We start from the raw sequence: 21745 nt of genomic DNA on the forward strand, positions 1-21745 counted from the left end.
TTTGCCAATTGAACATGGGGCGTGGCAAGACGCTTGTGATCCTGCCGATGCTGTTTCTGTATTACTACATGGGCATTACCATTGTGGCCTCACAGGTGATGCGGTCTGAAATGCTTTTCGAGTGCTGCCGCGCTTGGATATCTCTGACCAGCAACAACAGTACGCTCAATAGTGTGCGAGCGTGAAATTGGATGGGATCTACTTCTACCTGAACACCTGTGTCTTCCCGAAGGATACGCAACAATACCCACGGTTGGCACAAACGGCGTGGAGGAAACAGCAACATCGGATTTTCGGGAACAGACGACAACGACCGCCTTCTTCCACTCTCCATCGCCCAGCGCGAGCCAGACGAAACTTCGTTGTTGGGCACGAATGGCAAAATGATCGCCAAGATTTTACAGGTAGCGCAGGGTTACGAGGTTATTCACCCCAGTATGCAACGCCTCGATCCCATGGCAAAGTGTTCTTCAATTTGCGATGGCTAAGAGTGCACAAGCTCTAATTGAAAACTGCCAGAACGTGCAGTACTTATATGTGAGTCGAATACGATTTTCTCTCGGTAGTTACCCGCCGAGTGCTGTGCACGTTGGTTACGCCCAAATGTATCCTTTGTACTCCACATATGCGAGCTGGTTAAAGTAAACATTAATCGAATCGTGTCAACTCAGTCGTCAGTGCAGAAATTTGTCCTCGAGTTTTGCCAGTACATCCAGTACGTTGTCAAATTTCTTCTCTTGGAGCAACCTCTTTCCGACGTGTTCTACCGGCCGCGAGCAGAGGCTGTGGCTGTCGTTCAGGGACTGCATTCCACAGGTGAGTGCGGTACAGTATATGCCAGTTGTTCGATGTACTAACCTAGTGACCTGGTATTATAGCTGGAAGCGTATCTCGCTGGTGTGTCAATATCTGTGGATGATCCGGCCGTTCTCCTCGAGTGGGTCAAAGGCAACTTGGCCACGCTGTGAACGCCAGTACCAGACGTCGTCCGACATGGTTCGCTGAAGGCCGAATCACTACAAGCAACTTGGTGGATGACATCACGAGGGAGTCCGAAGTGTTTGCTGGGGGTCGTTGGGCCCAAGTGTGTCTGGCACCAAACACGCAGGCGTAGCTGTGTCAGATCACAACCTTCCTCGCTCGAATTGAAGGCAAGTCGATCATCCAGGAGTGTCTGCGCACAGCGAGATGCAACGCCGTGGTGTCCGTTGCAACTCTGACTGAGCGAGGAACAGCTGCAGCTGCAAACGGACAGAACCTACCAGTGCTCCCTGGCGCACGCCAATTTCATCGTCAGCAGTCTTCAGCACTGCTCGTACAGGGATCCGATGACCGCTTGAGGGCCGACGACACGGTTAATACAACTTGCGACCTGACTTGGAGCCCACATTTCGTAAATTTCTTCATCCAGTCATTGTGCTCTGAGTTGACGGCGCGCGTCAGGCGCTGGCACATCGTCGGCTCGACTACAGCAAGCAGTAGTGCTTCAGCATGTGCCATAAAGTCCCATACGTCCGCACCATCAATGTTTGCACCACTTGCTCCAACCTACAGTACAAAGTCAAGCACTAGGCGCCACATGCGGTGTCACAACGCGCGATCCAGACCCTTATCTTCGGCCTCCATGTCGTCACTTTCTGCTATCACGTAGTCCCTCAATTTGCAAGTAGCCGCTCCATCTGACCTTGGAGCAGTCGCAGGCGAGACGGCGAACGCTGTTGTTCAGCTTTCTAACACTGCTCAGCATTTTCTGGGTTCCACACGACCGTACCAACACTTGGCATGCCCTCTCTTGTCTCGTAGCCACCCCTTTGTTGTATGATGAAGAGCGGGAGCGCTGCACTAGAGACTGGAAAAGCGCACCAATACCTTGCTGATTGAACTCCAACTCCTTGACGAAAGAGTTGAGCTGCACTGCATTGGTCATGCACAGCTCAGTTTTGGACGTGAGTAGGGCTTCACCGTCGTCCTTTGCCTACTACTGCAGCGTCTCCAGCGTCGCTTGAACGCCGGGTTGGGACAACGTCAACGTCAACGTCAACGTCAACGCCCAGTTCTTGGGTGTCGCCGAGGGAGGCGCGCCATCCGCGCCTGGTCATAGGCACCACGCTCGACGCACAGCGGATGTGGCCCAGCACACGCGCCATCAGCAGCTCGCGGCGGCAGCCAAGCCAATACGTCAATACGTCAATACATACGTCGCAGCTGCTCTGCACCAAGATGTGGACCACAATGGTGGGTCCACATAATATGCAGCCGGGCCATGTACTCCTCCTCCAACACCTTGTGCTCCACCTCCTTCACGAGCGCCGCGCATGCTGCCTTCCACTGCGCGTGCTCGTCCTGGAGCTTCTTGTACTCGTCTTGTACACCCTTCTTCTCCACCATCCAGAACCACGCCTCGCCTTCCATATCGCTGCGCTCGTGGTGAAGCTCTGCGTGCTCCTCCTGCAGCCTCGAGTGCGCGGTCTTCATGTCTGCGTGCTCTTTCTCCAGCAGCGAGTGCTTGTCCTAGAGCAACGAGTGCTCGTCTTCGAGGCTCGCGTACTTGGCCTTCATGTGCGTCAGCGCCTTGCGGAGGTACGTGTCGGTCACCATGGTCCAGTCGGAAGAAGTGTCTTGCTTGTGCTCTGCTGGTCCAAACGGAGAATGACTCGTTTGGGGCGTTTGGGCGCCAAACTGAATTCAAACGAGAAAATGCGACATCTATCGTTTTGGCGCTAAGAATGGCATGTTCTAGAAGCCACGCACTGCTGGGCCGAAATTGAAAGCGATCCCAATCCACTCGCTGTTGTGGCCCCAGCAGCAAACCTCGCAAGGGCTCTGTGTGGGCCCCAGCGCTCTGCGACGATGGGATCAGCTGCTGCTGACAGTCGCGAGCCGTGGAAGCGAGTTCTTCAAGAGCAAAGAAGAAGAAGAAGAGCAACAGACACTCCCAGACGCTCCTTCGCCGAGCTGTGCTGCTGCTGGCACATACCTGTTGCAGCTAGTCGAAGCTGTAGCCATTACAGGTCCCACTGTAATGGCTACAGCTTCGACTACAGTGACTGCAGCAGGTATGTGTAATGGCTACCTCTTCGACTAGTCGCGACGTAGCACATCTTCCACACCGCACGACCGTGCCCAGGACCATCGAGACGAAGGTGCAGGCCACGCAGCAGGAGAAGGACTTCAGGGCCTCCAAAGTGGACACACTACCGAGCCGTTCCAGTTGCTGGAACAGACCGCCAAGCCTGTAGGCGCCGAGGACACGCAGCAGACATTGATCCGGCCTGTTGACACAAGAGAGCGTCGATCACATGACAGGCAAAGGACGCGCGCTGAAGGAGCGACACGGAACGCTCCTGGACGACAACATCCAGGTGGATGACGTCTACGTGCTGTGCCGCAGTGTCCCGCGCACCATTGAGTCGGTGCAGTGTCTACTGAAAGGCTTCTTCGAGCAGCAGAAGACTCCGCAGGTCTACGTGCACAGGTACGCGCACAACGTGCTGGCGACCACGCATCCGCTGCAAGACGACGTGGTGCACCTTTGGAGCAAGGTCGAGCGTGCTGGTCTGTGGCAGCAAACACTCGCGCTCGCGCACGCCCAGTCTGTTGGATATGGCCATGCGCTCCTCCAAGGATCCTGTGCAGGTGGCTATTGCTGAGACCCTGGCAGTCCTTCGGTCAAGGCCAGAGAGCGCGAGTGGTCAGCAGTAACGGACCGCTCGTGCTCGCCAATCCAGGTCGAGTTCGACTGCTGTCGCTGGCAGCGTCTGATGCCGCTGGATTTGCGCGAGCAAACACGCGCCGAAAGCCGTCGGAATTTCGTGACAGTCGACCGGATGCCGGGACTATTGTAGCATGCTGCTGGTTGGAATAGACTCGACTAGCGACCCACGGTGGGCCTTCGACACATGGTCGTGGACACTCGTCAACCCGTCAACCCGAGGGCTCGCCTCCTCCGCAACTTCCGCCGAGTTCGACCACGTCATCGTGGGGCGCGGGCTCCGCTGGCTGCGTGCTCGCCAACCGACTGAGTACTGACCCCAACCAACAACAAGGTGCTGCTCGTGGAGACCACGAAAGTGGTGGGCAATGAGCTCGAGATCAACAAGTCCAAAGCCGTGTCGAAGATCAGGTGGTCCTATCTGGTGGTGCTGGTGACACGGCGCAAATGTAGCTGGTCTCGGTTGTTGGCGACGCGGATCAGCTGGAGGAGGTCGGTGGGACCACTTGCCGGCAGCTGGGAAGAACACGCAGGGTCACATACGACTCGGACCTCAGCGGTTCTCTTTCCTTGTATTAAATCCTGATACACGGGATCTCGACGAAGAAAACGCCGCCTTGGCCAGCCACAGCACCACATATGGCTTCCATTGGCACTTTACAGCGAGATTGTGGAAGGCGCTACTTAGGAAAACACCTTGGATCGAGGTACATCAGCTAATGTCGAGTCACTCAGCGATCACTCAAGGTTGGCTCAAGCCCTTCAGCACGACGGAACCGGGCAAGCTTCCTAAGCTCCATTTTCAAGCACCATGCTGTAGTCCAGGCGCTCTGCTCTCAGAAAAAAGAAGAGCTGCCAACTACATGGCTAAAATCGCCTCTTTTGGGGCAGCTCTACATGTGCTTCGTACAAAGCAGTATAAGAAGTACTATCCACTGTGCACACCTCTCGATCAAAGTGCAGACGATAAGCGAAACACAGTTCATCATTAACTACGCGGCGTCTTGCGTAAACCTTTCGAGCATGATCTCGGTGGACAATTACGTGCGGTTGTGCTATGTGTACTTCTTACAACCAAAAGGCGACGGCAGTCAGAGACGTGGATGGCACATTTCCGTGCATTGCTGCAGAGCGCTGCGTTCGTTTGTCTTAGCGGGCCTTAGCTTTTCTTCCTTCTTCTTCTCTGCCCGTCACTGAAGGTTAAGCATACTGCAACTCAGACCGTTCTTGTGCACGTCCACAAACTCAAACTCAAAGCTGCTTCCCAGTCTACTATGCCCTCGCTCCCCCGGGGCTTTGGGTGAGTTGATTGTGCCCTTGCTCGCATTGATACCGGCTACATTATGAACAGTACCCCCTTTTGCGATGGACTTCATCCTTGGTCAGCTCGTGACAAGCGAAGACGAGTCGCAGACACGAAGCGCGATCGCGGTATCAGCGAGCGCTATTGATGTCTGCGCGTTGCTTTTTCTGAAGACGTCCATGCTGAGCAGTACGAGCTAGCCATCGAAATCTCTTGGAAAAACTTAGGAGCACGAAAACCAATGAAGGAGTAGCAACATTTCAACGTTTGCGGAGCCAAGCCAGTTATTTGGCTTCAAACTGAAAAAACACAGTCAGAAAACACCGGCAAGAAGAATGGGCACATGTTCAGCCGGCCCCGAGCAAAGTCTGTCGTTCAGGGACTGCATTCCACAGGTGAGTGGAGTACAGTATATGTAAGTTGGTCGATGTACTAACCTAGTGGTTTGGTAGCTGGACGCGTATCTCGCTGGTATGTCAATATCTGTGGATGATCCGGCCGTTCTCCTCGAGTGGGTCAAAGGCAACTTGGCCAGACTTGCCCACGCTGTGAACGCCAGAACCAGACGTCGTCCGACATGGTTCGCTGAAGGCCGAATCACTACAAGCAACTTGGTGGATGACATCACGAGGGAGTCCGAAGTGTTTGCTGGGGGTCGTTGGGCCCAAGTGTGTCTGGCACCAAACACGCAGGCGTAGCTGTGTCAGATCACAACCTTCCTCGCTCGAATTGAAGGCAAGTCGATCATCCAGGAGTGTCTGCGCACAGCGAGATGCAACGCCGTGGTGTCCGTTGCAACTCTGACTGAGCGAGGAACAGCTGCAGCTGCAATCGGACAGAGCCTACCAGTACTCCCTGGCGCACGCCAATTTCATCGTCAGCAGTCTTCAGCACCGCTCGCACAGGGATCCGATGGCTGATGACACGTTCTGCCACGTACTCAATCGAAGTCCATACAGTCTCCAAGTGAAGTGTTAGGGTTTGATTGCATCATTCGGTGTAACGTACATACTATCAGATCTCGAGTTCAACTCTCCATAATTACCCAAATAGCCCTGTTTGCCGAGTTCGCAAGCCACCCGCAGCACTTCGACGCTTGGCCATGAGCGCTCCTCCGCCACCTGCGCCTGGTGCCGCCTCCTCCGCGTCTGCTGCTGCGCCGCACAACGGGCTCTCACGCGAGGACGCGGTGGGCCAGGAGCTCATCGCGTGGCTCGAGACCCACGGCGCCGACACGAAGAAGCTGGCGCTGCAGGAGTACGCGCCCGAGGTGCGCGGCGTGCACAGCCGCAAGGTGCTGGTGCCCGGCGAGCGCATCCTCGTGGTGCCCAAGAAGTGCCTCGTCACGGTGGAGATGGGCAAGCAGACGGACATCGGACGCAAGTTGCTGGCGCGCGGCGTGGACTTTGTGGCGCCCAAGCACATTTACCTCATGATGTTCCTGCTCTCGGACATGGAGCACGTCGAGTCGTCCTTCTTCCGTTGCTACTACAGCACGCTGCCTTCCACGCTACGCAACATGCCCATCTTCTGGTCGGACGACGAGCTGGCGTGGCTCAAGGGCTCGTACATCATCCAGCAGATCCAGGAGCGCAAGGCCGCCATCCGCAAGGACTACGACGTCATCTGCAGGGTCGACCCTTCGTTCGCGCGCTTCTCGCTGGACCGCTTCAGTTGGGCGCGCATGATCGTGTGCAGCCGCAACTTCGGCCTCACGGTGGACGGCGTCAAGACGGCGGCGCTCGTGCCCTTCGCAGACATGCTCAACCACTACCGTCCTCGCGAGACGAGCTGGACGTTCGACCAGAGCATCGACGCCTTCACCATCACGTCGCTGGGCACCATCGGCTCGGGCGCGCAGGTCTACGACTCGTACGGCAAGAAGTGCAACCACCGCTTCCTGCTAAACTACGGGTTCGCTGTCGAGGACAACACGGAGGAGGACGGCCGCAACCCGAACGAGGTGCTCATCGACTTCCAGCTCGCGCCCAAGGACGGACAACTATTCTACGACAAGCGCGCCTACCTGCACGAGAGCGGCATCTACACCATGGACGCGCGGCTCAGCTGCTCGCACTCGGACGCCAACACGCGCGAAGGGTTCAGCTTTGCGCGCCTGATTGTCGCCACCGAGGACGAGTTTTCCACTATGAAGATGAAGAGCCCGGCGCACTCGTCGCCGCCTATCTCCTTCGAGAACGAGATCCGCGCGCTCCAGTACCTGCGCAACCTGATGACTCACCAGCTGAGTCAGTACGACACGACCATTGAAGAGGACAACGAACTGCTCGCCTCAAAGCAGTACCCGCTGTTCTCGAACCGCATCCAGGCTCTGTTTTTCATCCGGGGCGAGAAGCAGGTATGCAGGTACTTCCAGGAACTAGCAGACAAGGTCATCCCGCTCTTCAGCCTGCCGCTGGCGGAATGCCGCGAGGAGCTGCAGCGCAGCTTTGATGGAGACGGCGACATCGACCGCTACGCGCAAGATGTGATCGCCTATTTAGTCACGCAAGTTTACCGCGAGAGCTAGTGGGGGGATCGTCTCGCACACCCTCTCGAAGCTTTGGACGTTGTATTTTTGCGGGCCAAGCGCGCAGTTGTGGGAACAAACACCACACTTTTTTGGGAGCAATTGCATGAGCTCGCTCACTCATGGAGAAGGCGATAGCAGTGTCCTGAAGCTATCGAAGCAGTCGGCGACGCACATTAGGGATAAAGTTAGAAGTCAGGACAACATCGATATGGACTGCTGCTGTGTTTCGCTTGCGAATGCATCCTTCTTGCCTCTATTCCTCGCCCTCGTCTTCGTAGAGGAAGTCGAGGGTGACCAGATAGCGCAGCTTCACTTGTTCCTGGCGGTACACGATGAACTCGTTGTAGAGCAGCGACCCGCTGCCGTCGGACGGCGTGAACTCGCCGATAGGGACCACCACACCGTCCGCCCTGTTGCCACACACAAACCCACCCATGCGTCAGCAAAATGTACCTCATGTCATGTGGCATTTGGAGACGCACATGGTCTCGTTGTCCTCTTCGAGGGCGGCCATGCGCCCGACTCCATGCGTGCTGTCACATCCCTTGGTCTTCTTCAACGTGGTGTAGGTCAGGTCTTCTGCTTCTTGCGCCTCGTACGGATTTCCCAGAGCTACCTCGGCTAGGATCAACACGCCCTACAGTACACAGTCATCGAAGATAGTAGCGTGAGCTCGCTGTATGAATCGACAGCATTCCTGAAAACGGAATATACCTTCGGGTTTTGTGGGGTTGTCCAGCAGTAGTTCGCAGACTTGGACACGGAGTCCGCAAAGTAGATCTGGATACATGCACGCACACAAAATATCGCTCGTGAATGGGCTGTAGAGATTTTTCGAGAAAAGCCATGAACACGTACTCCTTTGCCGAACATGTATCCGTTGTTGGGTGCCTCGGGCGGGGCCACACGGAGTCCCTTGGATAGAATACCTACGACGTTCGACATCCGCGATCCGTGCCATAACAACTGCCCATGGCCAGTCAGAATACACTACGCCACAGCAACAGTGCAAGGCTCGACAAACCTTGTGGTTATCCACAGACTGGAAGACGTCCTTGAACTTCTCTTCATCTGGACGAACAATCTTGAGCACCGACTTGATACGTAGCTTGTATTGCACGTGCGTCGGGGCGTGTGTAGTTTCCACGTATCTGCAGTAGGTGGTCGGTCAGCATCCAGATAGACGCTACATTCATCCCGTTCGCACTGTCATACCTTTCAATGATCTTGAACTCCTCAGTCGACTCGAGCAATGGCTCCATCTTGACGTTGAGCATGTTGTATTGCGCATCCAACGAATTCACCTTACGGTTGTTGGCGCCAGCATTCTTCTTCGCATTCCTCTTCTCCGTCTGCAACTTCTGCGAGATCTCGATATTTGCTAACACTTCGAGCAAATCGATCTTCAGCTTCACCTCGTCCATCGAATCAATCGGAGGCGGCAAATTTCGTCCGAAGTCATGTGGAATCAACGTGTAGAAGTCACTCGAGAGGGACTTAAGGCTGTTCTTCAAACGACGGATTTGAGCAGCATTTGGATTGGCCACTCGCTTGACTCGAGAAGATCGCCGTGTTCCAGGTAGTTTTGCTGTGGGTGCCTCCTGCTTGGTACCAGTGACCTTTAACTCCTCAATCTCCTGGAGTGCTGCCGAAAGTTGTTGCAGCAAAGCATAACCCTGGGAAATTTGAGTCTTCGAAAGCTTGCCTGGTTGTGTGCGAAGGAAGTACGTTAGCGAAAGTGCACAGCAGGCATCCGCAGACAGGCATGCTGTCACAAACCTAGCGGGAGCCGCTTCAAGTCGAGATTCATGTTCGCTACTTCCCGTGCAATTAGGTCGGCATCGCAGATGAGCTTCAGACGCAGCACTCAGCATGATAACGGCAGCATCCTCGCACGAAAACTAAGACGCTTACCTTCAATACATCTTGAACCGTCTCGTGAAGAGCAGATATCACCTCTTCTTCCTCTTCGCACTCGCTCGTCTCTTCCTCCTTCTCTTCTTCGGGCACTTCATTGTCGAGCTCTAAAATTCCACATTACCGTTAAATCAAGTTCGACACGCAACTTGTTCGTGTCTCACGCACCAACAAGCACATATTTGCCTTCCACCCTCTCGAAGGGCTCGACGAGGGGCCACTCGTTGCCGCTTTTGTCCAGGAACTTCTTGGTAAACGAAGCCTGTGCCTTCTCCAACGACGAATTATAACGCTCCAGAGCGCGCTGTGCCACCGCAAAACAGCGGCCATCAGCATCAATCCACACAACACAATTGCATCTCTAGTACACCTCACCTGCGGGTTCTTAGCTCCCACGCGGCCCCACTTGCGGAAAACCATGTAGTTGTCTCCGTCCTGGACCAACTGCACCATGTAAAACTTGTTGTTGCTGTGCTAGCGATCATCAGTCTACAGACGATGCATCACAGTCTATCACAGCAGCACGCACCCGTAGGTCCCGAACGAGATGTTGGTGTAGTTGAGCATGAAGCTCCAGGGGACTCCATCGGCGTCCTACTCCAGCAACGACATGAGCACACCACTAACGGTCAGACCGCTGGTCCTTAACGTTGAAACGTCCCGTCGAGGATGACAACTGCACCTGATAAACCTGCGCCGAGCTGGCGCAGCCGCTGAGCGGGTCGACTCGCTTAGCTGTCCTCGTCAACGCCATCGTCAATCGAGTCCGCCAAAATGCTCATCAAAACGCCGATTGGCTATATTTTGTCCAGTTAACTGTGAGGACGAGAGTAACATGGCTACATTTGTTTATATCGGTCTGCCAGGTCAGGTATGCTGCTCATAAAATAATGATTGTGCTTCGGTCTGGGCATTCCTCTCGCTTGTCGTTCCGCTCGTTTACCAGGCGAACGCGACGTTCTGGAAGTCCAGCGCTACGAGGTAGCGCAACTTCACCTGCTCGAGGCGGTACACGATGAACTCGTTGTACAGCAAGTACTGGTTACCAGCAACAGGCTTCAACGTGCCGGCTGGGACCACCACACCGTCCGGCAGCGTCTCAGATTCATTTTCCGCCGGCGCCATCCGCCCAAGACCATGCGTGCTATCGCAGCCTCGCTGCTCGTTCACGATCTTGTAATCCAGAAACTCTCCATTTGGCGTCTGGTACGGCGTGCCCAGCGCGACATCAGCAAGCAAAAGCACCGCCTGTGGGGGGAAACAAATGGGCAAAAAGACAAGTCAAGCGTCGTAGAAGCAGTCACCGAGCTACACCGCTGCCGTGCGGGCTTACAGTGGGGTTTCGGGATGTCGCGCAGCAATAGTTCACGGATTTCGCGAGTGCATCGGCAAAATACAACTGAAGCACAATGGACAAGTTAGATAATCACCAAGCGATGACCATGGCTCACTAAAAGCGGTTCTTACCCCTTTCCCAAACTGGTATCCATTCCTGGGGGCCTCAGGGGGAGCGATTCGCAGTCCTTGTGATAGAATGCCCACAAAGTTTGACAGTCTCGAACCATGCCATAGCAGCTAAGTTCATCAAAGCACCCAGAAGTCAGCACTTCCAAGACCAATACATGGTGTTATCAGAACGGTGTACCTTGTGGTTATCCAGAGACCCCAGCACCTCTGTGTGACTTTCTTCATCCGGACGGGCGATCTTGAGAATCGTATTTACACTGAACTTGCTTCCGCCGTCCGTGTTCTTGATAAACCTAGCGCAGCAAACCAGAAACCACGTTAGCAAACGAAGATGAGCTCAATCGACAAGAAACGTATCACATCCACGTACTTCTCGATGATCTGATACTCCTTCCCGCGCTTGCTCAGTGGTTCCATGTTCGTGTTCAGCATGTTATAGTGAGTGTCAAGCGGGTGAACAGCAGGTCCCGTCGGCTTTTCGGCTTCCTGTTTCTGCAGCATCTGTGAGATCTCCAAATTCGACAGCACTTCCAGCAGTTCGAGCTTCAGCTTTAGATCTGCCATATTCGCGATCACCGGCGGCAAGGAGCGGCCGAAGTCATGAGGGATGAGCGAGTAAAACTCGCTGGAAAGAGCCTTGAGATCAGCGCGCAGGTTGTACACAGCTGCCGTTGTAGCTGCGGCTGGACCCTTCGCCTTGGGCTTAGCCTTTCGCCTGCCTTTCCCTCTCGCTTTGGTTTTATTCGCCGGGGCTGCAGGTGTTTTCGTGAGCTCTTCGATCTCTTCCACAGCCGCTGAAATACGCTGCAGAATCTCGTAGCCCTGCGAGATCTGCGCCTTCGACAGCTTGCCTGTCAATTGGTAACATCACAGTTAGCCATCACGGCTTGGCACGTCACTTGTTGATCACTTGCCAAGCGGGAAGCGCTTCAGATCGATATTCAGATTGGCCATTTCTCGCGTGACCACCTCCGGGTCGCAGATAAGCTGCCATGACATTCACCACCGTTAGTCCTAAGATCGACTGGAGAAATACAGCGAATAGCTTACCTGGACAATATCCTGCACTTCTTGCGGCAGCTTGGAGGCGACTTCCTGCTTCTCCTGCAGCTTTTCACTCGCATCTGCAGTGGCTCCTTCCGGTTCTCCATCGTCCAGCTCTGTTGAGTCACAAAGCTGTTAGACCCCGTCGTAAATCTGTTGTTCGTTGTCTACTCACCCACGAGGAAGTATTTGCCTTTCTTGCGCACAAAGGGCTGCATGGGCGGCCACTTGTTGCCGCTTTTGTCCTGAAAAACCTTCTGGAAGGATCTCTCGGCCGCCTCCACGGCGCTATAGCGTTCCGTCTTGGACTGCGGCGTCTTGGCGCCCACCCGGCCCCACTTGCGGAAGACCACGAAGTCGCTGCGATCCATGATGAGCTGCCCCATGTAGAACTTGTTGTTGCTGTACACACAAACGGCGTTAGAGCACCTTGGACTGTTGCAATAGGACATTGCGTCTTAACTCACCCGTAAGTTCCGTAGGAAATGTCTGTCAGGTTGAGCATGAAGCTCCAGCGCACGCCATCTGCGTCCTGTAAGGAGAGACATTAGTGCTGGGGTTGCATACGAGGAGACTGCGGCTGATAACGCACGCGGTAGATCTCTGCCCTGCCGCTGCAGTGGCTCTGCGGGTCGACAGCAGTTGCAGTTGACGCCATGATGGCAAATTGAAAAGTGAGGAGAAAAGACCACACCGTTGGCTCGGACCATCACTCAGAACTTCAACTGTAAAAACGCTGTGTAAAACCAAAACGAGTTTAGTGGCATTATTACAATACTGGATATGTAGTTAAGCTAGATAAAGTGAAATGCTTGTCAAATGGAGCAACTTCAACTTGCATCAGTTCCAGCGGTGAGGCGGTGGGCTCGACGTCTCTTAGCGGCTGTGACAGACTCCGTGCTGTGACCTTGAAAGACTTCGCTTCACTATTCGCTGCTTTCGTTCAGGACGAGTCGCCGCTCACTGCCGCTGAAAGTGGCTGCTTCCGCGTGGATCGCGACTGGCGGTTGTTCCGCCACGTCCTGCGGTTCCTTCGAGATGGCATCTTGCCATCGGGCCCGAAGCTGCTGCGGGACTTGTACGTGGAGAGCGAGTTCTGGCGCTTCGAGTCGCTCTTGAAAGCCATCGAGGCCAAGAACTTGGACCTTTGGCAGCTTAAGCAGAGTGACGGTGGAAAAGCAGCAGCGAAAGATACTGGAGCCAAGGATAGAGAGGGGAAGGACCCAAGTGCGTGGTGGCTGGACCCTCCAGGGTGGTGGGGAGCAACCACAGGCAGCAAGACCAAGGAAAAGGCAGCCAAGGCGACGCTTTTGAGCACGTTCCAGAAAAGGAGAAGCTCGATGAGCACCAGCCCAAACCGAAGGCGAAGAAGAGCGGCGAGGACGACGACAACGAAATGGGAACGTGGTGGAAGGACTCGAAGTACAAAGGCACCGATTACATGGATATCCTCGCGAAAGACAAGGTTAGACCTGTCGATGGCGCCTCCAAGACACCGCGTAGTCCACTGGTTACACACCACACCTGGGCGGCTTCGATGACGCCTAGGAAGTAATACACACTTTTCAGCTATCAGCTGACCCGTTTAGGCCTTGTAGGACAGGAAGTCGAGCGCCAGCGACTCGAAGTGCGAGAATGGGCAAAGCGGGTCCTGCGTGTGGCCTGCAAAAAACACCTCCTCGTTCTCGTAGCGTTGCTTGATGAAAAACTCGTGCGAGGCCTCGTCTTCGTACACCTCGAACGCCAGCATGGTGCCGTACTGGGGCAGCCGAGCGCATTCAGTTTCGAGCTCGGCGCTAATGCTGGCCCCGACGCTGCGGCGGCGCTCGCTGTCGCTCATGACGCTCAACCTGCTGGCGCCGTGCTACTTCCGACACGGCGGACGGCTGGACAGCGACGACTCGACACCTTCCTCTCTCGCGCGCAGACCGCGATCCACGTCATCAAGCGCGAGCAGTGCGACGTCGTGTGACTGAAGGCGCTTTGGTTCGACCGCGCGTACCATCGCGCGTTCCGGCAGGCGTTCCAGGGCACCCACTGCGTGCACACGGCCGAGAGACCGGGCGACAACCAGGACGGACTGGCGGTGCTCGTGGTCAAGCCGTCCGTGTTCGTTTGGCTCCGCGGCGCGCTCGGTGCCATTTGGCAGCGCCGCCGCCACACGCTGGCACTGCGAGCTGGAGCACCGAGCTCGCTGCTGCCGATTGCAGATCCTTCGCGCCACACTAATGCAAATCGGCGGATTGTGCCTTCAGCCAAAGCCCGACTAAGGGTACGCTGTTCAACTGGAGGAGAGGCTGCTCCGCTAGTCGCTCCTCGGTCCAGCGAGTCCTTTTCGAGAGCTGAGGCATGCTGCGACCTAACGTGTAGATACTTCTCGTTCAGCATGCAAGGGATAATATACGTCTGCTTTAACCCTGGCTGCACAGCTACCAACGCAGCAATCACCATTATGACGGTCGTGGCCTTGTCCTCGTACACCTCGAACGCCAGCATGGTGTGGTACTGGGGAATCTGCGAGCCCACCTCAATCTGCAGCGCACCCAGCAGCGCCACGATCGAGTTGTCGTGCGCCGAGAAGAAGGAGAACTTGGTTGGCTGCTTGTTGTCCACCACCGACTTGACGAAGCCGTACACCTCCTTCACGCCATCCTTGAGCGCGCCGTAGCAAAAGTCATTGCGATGGTATATGCAGACACAGCACCGACTCAATGGTGTGCGAAACACTGCTGCACAGCACGTAGACGTCGTCCGCCTGGACGTTGTCTCCACGAGCGGTCCGTATGACTCCTCTTGAGACATGACAGTCTGTTCCAGCAACTCAAACTGCTCGGTAGTGTGTCCACTTTGGAGGCCCAGAAGTCCTTCTCCTGCTGCATGGCCTGCACCTTCGTCTCGATGGGCCTGGGCACGGCCGTGCGGTATGGAAGATGTGCTACATCGCGACTAGTCGAAGAGGTAGCCATTACACATACCTGCTGCAGTCACTGTAGTCGAAGCTGTAGCCATTACAGTGGGACCTGTAATGGCTACAGCTTCGACTAGCTGCAACAGGTATGTGCCAGCAGCAGCACAGCTCGGCGAAGGAGCGTCTGGGAGTGTCTGTTGCTCTTCTTCTTCTTCTTTGCTCTTGAAGAACTCGCTTCCACGGCTCGCGACTGTCAGCAGCAGCTGATCCCATCGTCGCAGAGCGCTGGGGCCCACACAGAGCCCTTGCGAGGTTTGCTGCTGGGGCCACAACAGCGAGTGGATTGGGATCGCTTTCAATTTCGGCCCAGCAGTGCGTGGCTTCTAGAACATGCCATTCTTAGCGCCAAAACGATAGATGTCGCATTTTCTCGTTTGAATTCAGTTTGGCGCCCAAACGCCCCAAACGAGTCATTCTCCGTTTGGACCAGCAGAGCACAAGCAAGACACTTCTTCCGACTGGACCATGGTGACCGACACGTACCTCCGCAAGGCGCTGGCGCACACGAAGGCCAAGTACGCGAGCCTCGAAGACGAGCACTCGTTGCTCAAGGACAAGCACACCCTGCTGGAGAAAGAGCACGCAGACATGAAGACCGCGCACTCGAGGCTGCAGGAGGAGCACACAGAGCTTCACCACGAGCGCAGCGATATGGAAGGCGAGGCGTGGTTCTGGATGGTGGAGAAGAAGGGTGTACAAGACGAGTACAAGAAGCTCCAGGCCGAGCACGCGCAGTGGAAGGCAGCATGCGCGGCGCTCGTGAAGGAGGTGGAGCACAAGGTGTTGGAGGAGGAGTACATGGCCCAGCTGGTGCAGCAGTATGGCCAGACTCGCTGGTCGGTGGCCGAGGTGCCTGAGCTGGAGGCCGAGCTGGAGCGCAAGCTCGCCGACGCCCAGCAGCTGGCCAAGGAGCGGGAGCAAGCGCTGACCGACAAGGTCGCGGCGCTCGAGAGCGAGGTGGAGACGCTCAAGACGACGTCCAAGCGCAAGATTGCGAAGCTCAACAGCGCCATCAAGCAGATGTGCGCCGGCATCGCCAAGTCCCACCTGTCCAGCAAGGAGACGACGGGCAGACTGACCAAGGAGCTGGCAGAGGCCAAGGTCGAGACCAAGCGGCTCGTCGAGGCGAACAAGACGCTCTGCACGCAGATGACGGCGCTGCGGAACAGCGCGAAGACGGCTGTGACCAGGCCGGGAGCTGCCGCCGCCAGCAACAAGTTATTGGCCGTGCAAGTGACCAAGGCAGTGCCGACGCCGACGCAGCAGCGCTGTTCCTGGGAGCGGGAGTTGGAGCGGGAGTTGGAGCTGGAGCTGACGGAGACTATGGAGAGACTGCAGAAGATGGAGCTGAAGCTGAGTGAAGAGACTACGGCGCAGTCCAGGACTATGAGCAAGTCGGCGACGACGCCTGTGGCGCTGGCAGATAAGTCTGTGAAGTCGACGGCGCCAACGCAGCAGAAGTCCAAGGAGACGCGGAGTGCTGCGGCAGAAGGGCGATTTGGTTGGGCGTGCAACACCAAGAAGTTGGGGTCTACGCCCTCGCCCACATCGTCGTCGTCGTCGTTGTCGTCGTCGTCGTCGCCGCAGCGTTCTCGGCGGTCGGCAGCTTAGTCGTGTTGGACGTGGACTGCTGCGTGGACTGCAGCGTGGCGGCTGCGGCAGCAAGTTGATGATCGGCGACAAGCTGGAATGGTTGGCGTGGGGAACTGGTCCGCTAGGAGGCACTCATTTCTGCCTCCTCGCGTGGTCGGCTCTCCAAGGCCTCTCCAGTTTGGCGGGACAGAGACTCATCTCTCTCTGTCCCGAGCTAGTCTGTGGCTATGCTACGGTGGAGGTTCCTAGGCGTGGAGTGCTGAGGCTTAGCAGGCCTTGCGTGAGGTGCGCCAGTAGCCCAGTTGATCGGGGCTCATTACCCTCGTTCAAGCTGTAGCTGCTGGCGTGCCTCGCGTGAGGTGCGAGTGTGGTGGGCTTTCGCAGTGGTCGACAAGGACTCATTACTCTCGGTCGACCACTGCGATTGTCCACTCGCTTGCTCTCCTACTTCGCTTCGGCGCTTGCGTCCGAGGCTTCCGTCGTGTGATGTGCCTGGAGTTCGCTCGCTGAATGGACATGCTGCTTCATGATAACAAGACAACAACCAACCACGCTTGCGAAGACCAGTCCGAAGACAAGTTCGCGATGTGTATGTGTAGCGTTAGCAAAGTAAAACTTTATAATTGCTTTTGTGCTTGCAAGGTTGTTGTTCCATTGAGTCGTGTCCTTTACCTACTGGTGCGCTACCAACTACATCAACTACATGTACAGACCAAGCTGCAATTTCTACACAACAACAGCGGGCTGTTCTGCTCGCCACACCAAACGGCTGGCATCATGGCCCTCGCGCGGTGCCCGACAGCTTCGTGCGCAGCAAATGGCCTGCGTGCTTGTGCACAATCCCCTGTCCTTCGGCGTCTAGCAAACTACTGGTGAAGGGGTCGATGACGTTGGCCTAATTGACGAGCATAAACAAAAGCACAGTAAGAATGACAATAGGTTAGGGACGATTCTCTATGCATAAAGCTAATGCAGACGTACTATTTTGGCACCATAGTGCGTAGCTCCGCGATAGCGTCGTTCTGCGGCAACCCGTCGGGAACTCGGACGATGATTCGCCGTAGTGCGTCTCAGAAGACTCAGAAGGAAGCTGGCAACGCATAACTCACCGCAACGTCAGAGCATCCTGCAAGCCAACCGGCCAGTGCATGCCCAACACGAGCGACCTGTTACAGACGAGCAACGACGCGATGGCGGTGAGCTCCGCTACAGCAGCAGCCACGTCGGCCTGGGGCTCGTGCAGCATGTAGTCGGGGCGATAACCAGATACGCACCTCATGCTGCACCTGCCTCAAGAGCTGCAGCAGATAACCCGTCAACTTGTCAACCTGTCCACTGCAAACACCAGCAACACGTCAGTTGCAGCTCCCTCTCCGCAGCAACAGACAGCGCACCTTTGCACGTAGCCACTCGACATCGCGACTCACGCGATCCACCAGGCTCCCGTGCATGGGCGGCAGCTCCACGCCGCGCGCGAGCTCAACCCGAGGCACAAGGGGGTGTGCGCCAAGGCAGGCGTGGGCTCCTTGCACTTGCTCGGCTTCACACAGCAGCCCGCGCTTGCTCCTTCAGTTTCTCGTCTGACAGGCTGTCGGCTTCAGCTTCAACACCTGCATATTATGTGGACCCCACCATTGTGGGCTACATCTTGGTGCAGAGCAGCTGCGACGTACGTATTGACGTATTGACGTATTGGCTTGGCTACCGCCGCGAGCTGCCGATGGCGCGTGTGCTGGGCCACATCCGCTGTGCGTCGAGCGTGGTGCCTATGACCAGGCGCGGATGGTGCGCCTCCCCCGGCGACACCCAAGAACTGGGCGTTGACGTTGACGTTGTCCCAACCCGGCGTTCAAGCGACGCTAGAGCAAGACGCTGAGACGCGCAGGGTGATGCTGACCTCGCTGTGTCAGTTGTCTGCGTCATGCTGCGCGCAGGAGCTGCGAACGACGCTGGAGACGCTGCAGCGACGGCAAGAAGCTCCATATGGAGGCAACTAAGGGGGAGATTCTCCAAACACAGAAGGGACGTCATCCCCGTGCGGATCGAGCTGCTGCGCGTCGTCAGGAACCTTTAGCTTCCCAACCAATGCCCAGCAGGTAGCGGCAGAGGAAGCCGTGGGCGAGCTGCTGAATGAGGGGCTGCGGGCCGCGCTGCTGGAGGAGATGCATGGCCGCCACTTCTGCCAGCCGCCCAGACTCGCGGGCGTGGACACGGTGGAGCGCACGGTGCTCGTGGCCTGGTAGCTGCAGTTCCTGGTGGAGGCGACACTGGTGTGAGAGCTGCCGCTGCTGACTATGGTGGGGGCTAGAGAGAGGGCCACGCTGGACGGCGCCGTGAAGATGGCCAAGAGGGTGCACAGCTGGGAAGCCAGAGTGTTTGACGAGGTCTTCGCCAGCAACCCGCTGGCACACCCTGTTGCCCAAGAAGCAGCGAGGAAGCCCCCTCAGATGGGAGTCTCAGATGAGAGTGCTGATGGTGCTGATACTGCTGCATACTGCAACTGCAGTGCAGGAGCACAGAGCGGTGCAACAAGCGACTGCGAGCTTCTTCTTGTCGGAGTTGTGATGAGCTGCACGTCCTCGTCAAGCTCCCGTCGAAAGGTACTTGCAGATACAGCTCTACCATTTCCGAGTTAACTGGTTACTGACGTGATTTTTCTTGAGCAGAGTGGAGCGCACCCACGTGGCTGAAGGATGTGGGGGTCATTTTCACTGGCGTCTGCTGTTGGTGGACAGTTGGGCTGGTCACCGGAACTGTCGTCGTTGCTAGCGAAAACAAAGGGCGTCCAGTAGGTTCTGTTGCTAGACGTGCCTGTACCATACGGCATACATACAATAGGAAAACAAGCAGAAACTTCTTTTACTCACAACCATTCTTTGACCAAGCACGTCTACAGCAGTCTAATTCCAACTCACTATTTATACAATGCTACCAATCCCTTGCACTTGGTACACGAGTCACCTCGCGTCAAACTTGGCGCGTCATGGCGTGGGTGAACCGCACAACCCGTGAAAATTGCCCCGGCGGGCTGCAGGCGAAGGCTGGTACGTCCGTGTCCATAGGTCCTGGATGTTACGAAACTTCGCCATCTCGTCGAGTGCGGCCGAATGCCACGGGTTTCGGTTCCGGTGAGAAGCTCGTGCGTGGCGAAAAAGGCTTGACCATGATCACTCCGGGGCCTGGATCGTACGTGACCAGCAACCAGACAACTTGGGAGTCGCCTACGAAGAGCAAGGCACCGGCCTCGTCGATTTTCCAGTCCAAGTCTCAGCGGCTCGGCGAAGTCAAGCTGAAACGAGGCTTCAGCACGCCAGGCCCCGGAGCGTACACGAAGCAAGACTCGTTCGCACAACAATCCAAAACGTAAGTGTTGAAATGAGTGCTACGTGTAACATTCGGTACTTACCTTCGCTGTGTGTTTGGTAGACACACAAGCCTCGGAAATCCGCTGGTGAGGACACCTCCGTCCAACAACAAGATCCGATGGACGCGACTTCCGACTGCTCCGTCAATTCCGACAGTCTCGCAGAGCTTTGGTTACGAGCAAGGCGCTTATGGCAAACTGGTGCGTCACGAGCCTGCCAAAGTGGGTCACACAGGATGCGGAGACGACACACTTGGACCGGGCGAGTACGAGCCGATGCGGGGGTTGAAAAGCATCAGCAAGAGCCGCACTACAGATTTTTCCAAGGGCAAAGTGACACGGTTTATCGAGCATGAAGTCCGATCGAAGGCAGAAGTTCCTGGCCCTGGCGAGTACAAGAATCCTGGAGACTGCACCGCTCTCAAAGACCCTGCGCGGACCAGCGCTGTGTTCAAATCTGCGCTCACTCGGGAGCAAGCAGCACCAATGACGACGACGAAAAATGTACCAGGACCCGGAGCGTATCATCCGAGTCAAATTCGTGGATTTGCAGCCGAGACGAAGCCCGAGCATCTGCAGTTTTTCGGTAGTACGTCGACCCGCTTCGACACTTCGCAACGGTACGTGGGTTTCTAGGCATTTTTTCATTGTCATAGCTGAATTTGTTGTTTGTGTAGTGATGCTCTTGTTCCTGGCCCCGGTGCGTACTATTATCCGCCGTCAGGCAACACCCAGCAGCCACGATCCGTGCCCAGCAGGAAAAAAGCACCGTTCAGCTCGAAAAAGGAACGCTTCGAAGCTCCAAACGAAAAAAACGAGAGCTTGGCAGCACCTGGATCCTACGAAGTGTCATCTGCAGTGTCCGAGGTGCTCAACAAAGTGGTAAGACTCCTTTATCTTTCAGATTTTTGCTAGTGTTTCTAACTCAACCTGCTTCTCATTTCAGACGAGCCGAGTAACCAACTTTGGCAGCACTACGAGACGATTCGACACGATTTCTTCAGGCGTTCCACACAACCGCGAGTCGCTCGAGTCTCAGTTGGAACGAGATATGAAGGCACAAGAAACCGCGCGGCAGCAACAACACCAGACCAGCAAAAAGCGGCAGCTGAAAGCGTCCTCCATGTTCGCTTCCTCTACCAACCGCCCACACCAACTTGAGAAGGCAACGGGGCCATCTCCCGGTGACTATGAGGTTCGTGACTGTACCTTCATGAGTTTCAACCGGTCTCCTCCTCCAGCGAAACTAACCTCTCTCACATTCAGATCCAGCGGTCGTGGAACGCACCTGGAGCTCAAGGAGCTTTCAAGTCGGGCATCGACCGGATGAAGGATAAGCCCAGTCCAACCGTCTTCGTCCCGGTATGTAGTTTACACTTCAACTTGCTTTGCCTTGTTGCTGACTCGCCCTTTGCTGTGCTCCAGGGTCCAGGCTCGTACTCGACCGAGAGGCTGGAGCAGAAACCACTGCACAAGGCTCGACCGAACGTGTTCTACGCAGCGGTGCGTGTCATCACAATTGCGTCGATTGCGTCACATCGCAGTGACCTCATCATTGCTATCTCGTACAGGAACCTCGCTTCAAGGACAAACTACCCAAGGTTCCAGTGCTGGTACGTTGTGTTCATACTTTTTTTTCCCACTTTGCAGCTAACTTTGTGTATGCATTGCATTGCGATCGCAGGGTCCTGGACAATACAACACGGAGACAGTCGAATCGGATTGGAACCGCCCCACACACAACATCTCCATCGCCACGGAGATGGAACTCGCCATGCTGCAGTAAAGTGTAGCCATCTCAAGACTGTAGCCATATCTTGCCCAATAGGTAAATCGAAACTGAT

General features: G+C 55.8%; 9 protein-coding genes across 9 annotated transcripts; 5 read left to right on the top strand and 4 right to left on the bottom strand.

Annotated features, from left to right (window-relative positions):
* Positions 1-3299: 3299 nt before the first annotated feature.
* Positions 3300-3702, top strand: KRP23_2926 (uncharacterized protein; the record flags this gene model as incomplete). The annotated part of the gene is made up of 2 exons (XM_067887715.1): positions 3300-3475; positions 3567-3702. The coding sequence occupies 2 exons, from the start codon at positions 3300-3302 to the stop codon at positions 3700-3702; spliced, it is 312 nt and encodes a 103-aa protein (XP_067750283.1).
* Positions 3703-6117: 2415 nt separating this feature from the next.
* KRP23_2927 (Actin-histidine N-methyltransferase) lies at positions 6118-7545 on the top strand (the record flags this gene model as incomplete). The annotated part of the gene is made up of 1 exon (XM_067887716.1): positions 6118-7545. The coding sequence occupies one exon, from the start codon at positions 6118-6120 to the stop codon at positions 7543-7545; it is 1428 nt and encodes a 475-aa protein (XP_067750284.1).
* A 256-nt stretch (positions 7546-7801) lies between these two features.
* Positions 7802-10219, bottom strand: KRP23_2928 (Poly [ADP-ribose] polymerase 2; the record flags this gene model as incomplete). Its single annotated transcript, XM_067887717.1, has 12 exons — positions 7802-7958; positions 8031-8185; positions 8263-8328; positions 8407-8514; positions 8573-8699; positions 8764-9253; positions 9328-9400; positions 9463-9572; positions 9634-9769; positions 9841-9934; positions 9995-10059; positions 10148-10219. 12 exons carry the CDS (start codon positions 10217-10219, stop codon positions 7802-7804), a joined length of 1653 nt encoding a protein of 550 aa, XP_067750285.1.
* A 185-nt stretch (positions 10220-10404) lies between these two features.
* Positions 10405-12634, bottom strand: KRP23_2929 (Poly [ADP-ribose] polymerase; the record flags this gene model as incomplete). Its single annotated transcript, XM_067887719.1, has 10 exons — positions 10405-10713; positions 10799-10864; positions 10933-11040; positions 11111-11225; positions 11303-11783; positions 11847-11919; positions 11983-12092; positions 12152-12378; positions 12444-12508; positions 12569-12634. The coding sequence occupies 10 exons, from the start codon at positions 12632-12634 to the stop codon at positions 10405-10407; spliced, it is 1620 nt and encodes a 539-aa protein (XP_067750286.1).
* A 161-nt stretch (positions 12635-12795) lies between these two features.
* KRP23_2930 (uncharacterized protein) lies at positions 12796-13531 on the top strand (the record flags this gene model as incomplete). Its single annotated transcript, XM_067887720.1, has 3 exons — positions 12796-12828; positions 12924-13203; positions 13302-13531. 3 exons carry the CDS (start codon positions 12796-12798, stop codon positions 13529-13531), a joined length of 543 nt encoding a protein of 180 aa, XP_067750287.1.
* Positions 13532-13561: 30 nt separating this feature from the next.
* On the bottom strand, positions 13562-14778 carry KRP23_2931 (uncharacterized protein; the record flags this gene model as incomplete). The annotated part of the gene is made up of 2 exons (XM_067887721.1): positions 13562-13840; positions 13906-14778. The coding sequence occupies 2 exons, from the start codon at positions 14776-14778 to the stop codon at positions 13562-13564; spliced, it is 1152 nt and encodes a 383-aa protein (XP_067750288.1).
* A 2625-nt stretch (positions 14779-17403) lies between these two features.
* Positions 17404-17954, bottom strand: KRP23_2932 (uncharacterized protein; the record flags this gene model as incomplete). Its single annotated transcript, XM_067887722.1, has 4 exons — positions 17404-17432; positions 17519-17627; positions 17812-17872; positions 17932-17954. The coding sequence occupies 4 exons, from the start codon at positions 17952-17954 to the stop codon at positions 17404-17406; spliced, it is 222 nt and encodes a 73-aa protein (XP_067750289.1).
* Positions 17955-18831: 877 nt separating this feature from the next.
* Positions 18832-19227, top strand: KRP23_2933 (uncharacterized protein; the record flags this gene model as incomplete). The annotated part of the gene is made up of 2 exons (XM_067887723.1): positions 18832-19137; positions 19204-19227. The coding sequence occupies 2 exons, from the start codon at positions 18832-18834 to the stop codon at positions 19225-19227; spliced, it is 330 nt and encodes a 109-aa protein (XP_067750290.1).
* Positions 19228-19520: 293 nt separating this feature from the next.
* KRP23_2934 (Sperm-tail PG-rich repeat-containing protein 2) lies at positions 19521-21687 on the top strand (the record flags this gene model as incomplete). The annotated part of the gene is made up of 8 exons (XM_067887724.1): positions 19521-19900; positions 19964-20521; positions 20579-20783; positions 20848-21096; positions 21168-21263; positions 21327-21404; positions 21473-21514; positions 21586-21687. 8 exons carry the CDS (start codon positions 19521-19523, stop codon positions 21685-21687), a joined length of 1710 nt encoding a protein of 569 aa, XP_067750291.1.
* Positions 21688-21745: the final 58 nt, after the last annotated feature.

The sequence above is a fragment of the Phytophthora ramorum genome, assembly GCF_020800215.1.
Source record: "Phytophthora ramorum isolate Pr-102 chromosome Unknown Phyram_PR-102_s0002, whole genome shotgun sequence".
Classification (NCBI taxonomy): domain Eukaryota; phylum Oomycota; class Peronosporomycetes; order Peronosporales; family Peronosporaceae; genus Phytophthora; species Phytophthora ramorum.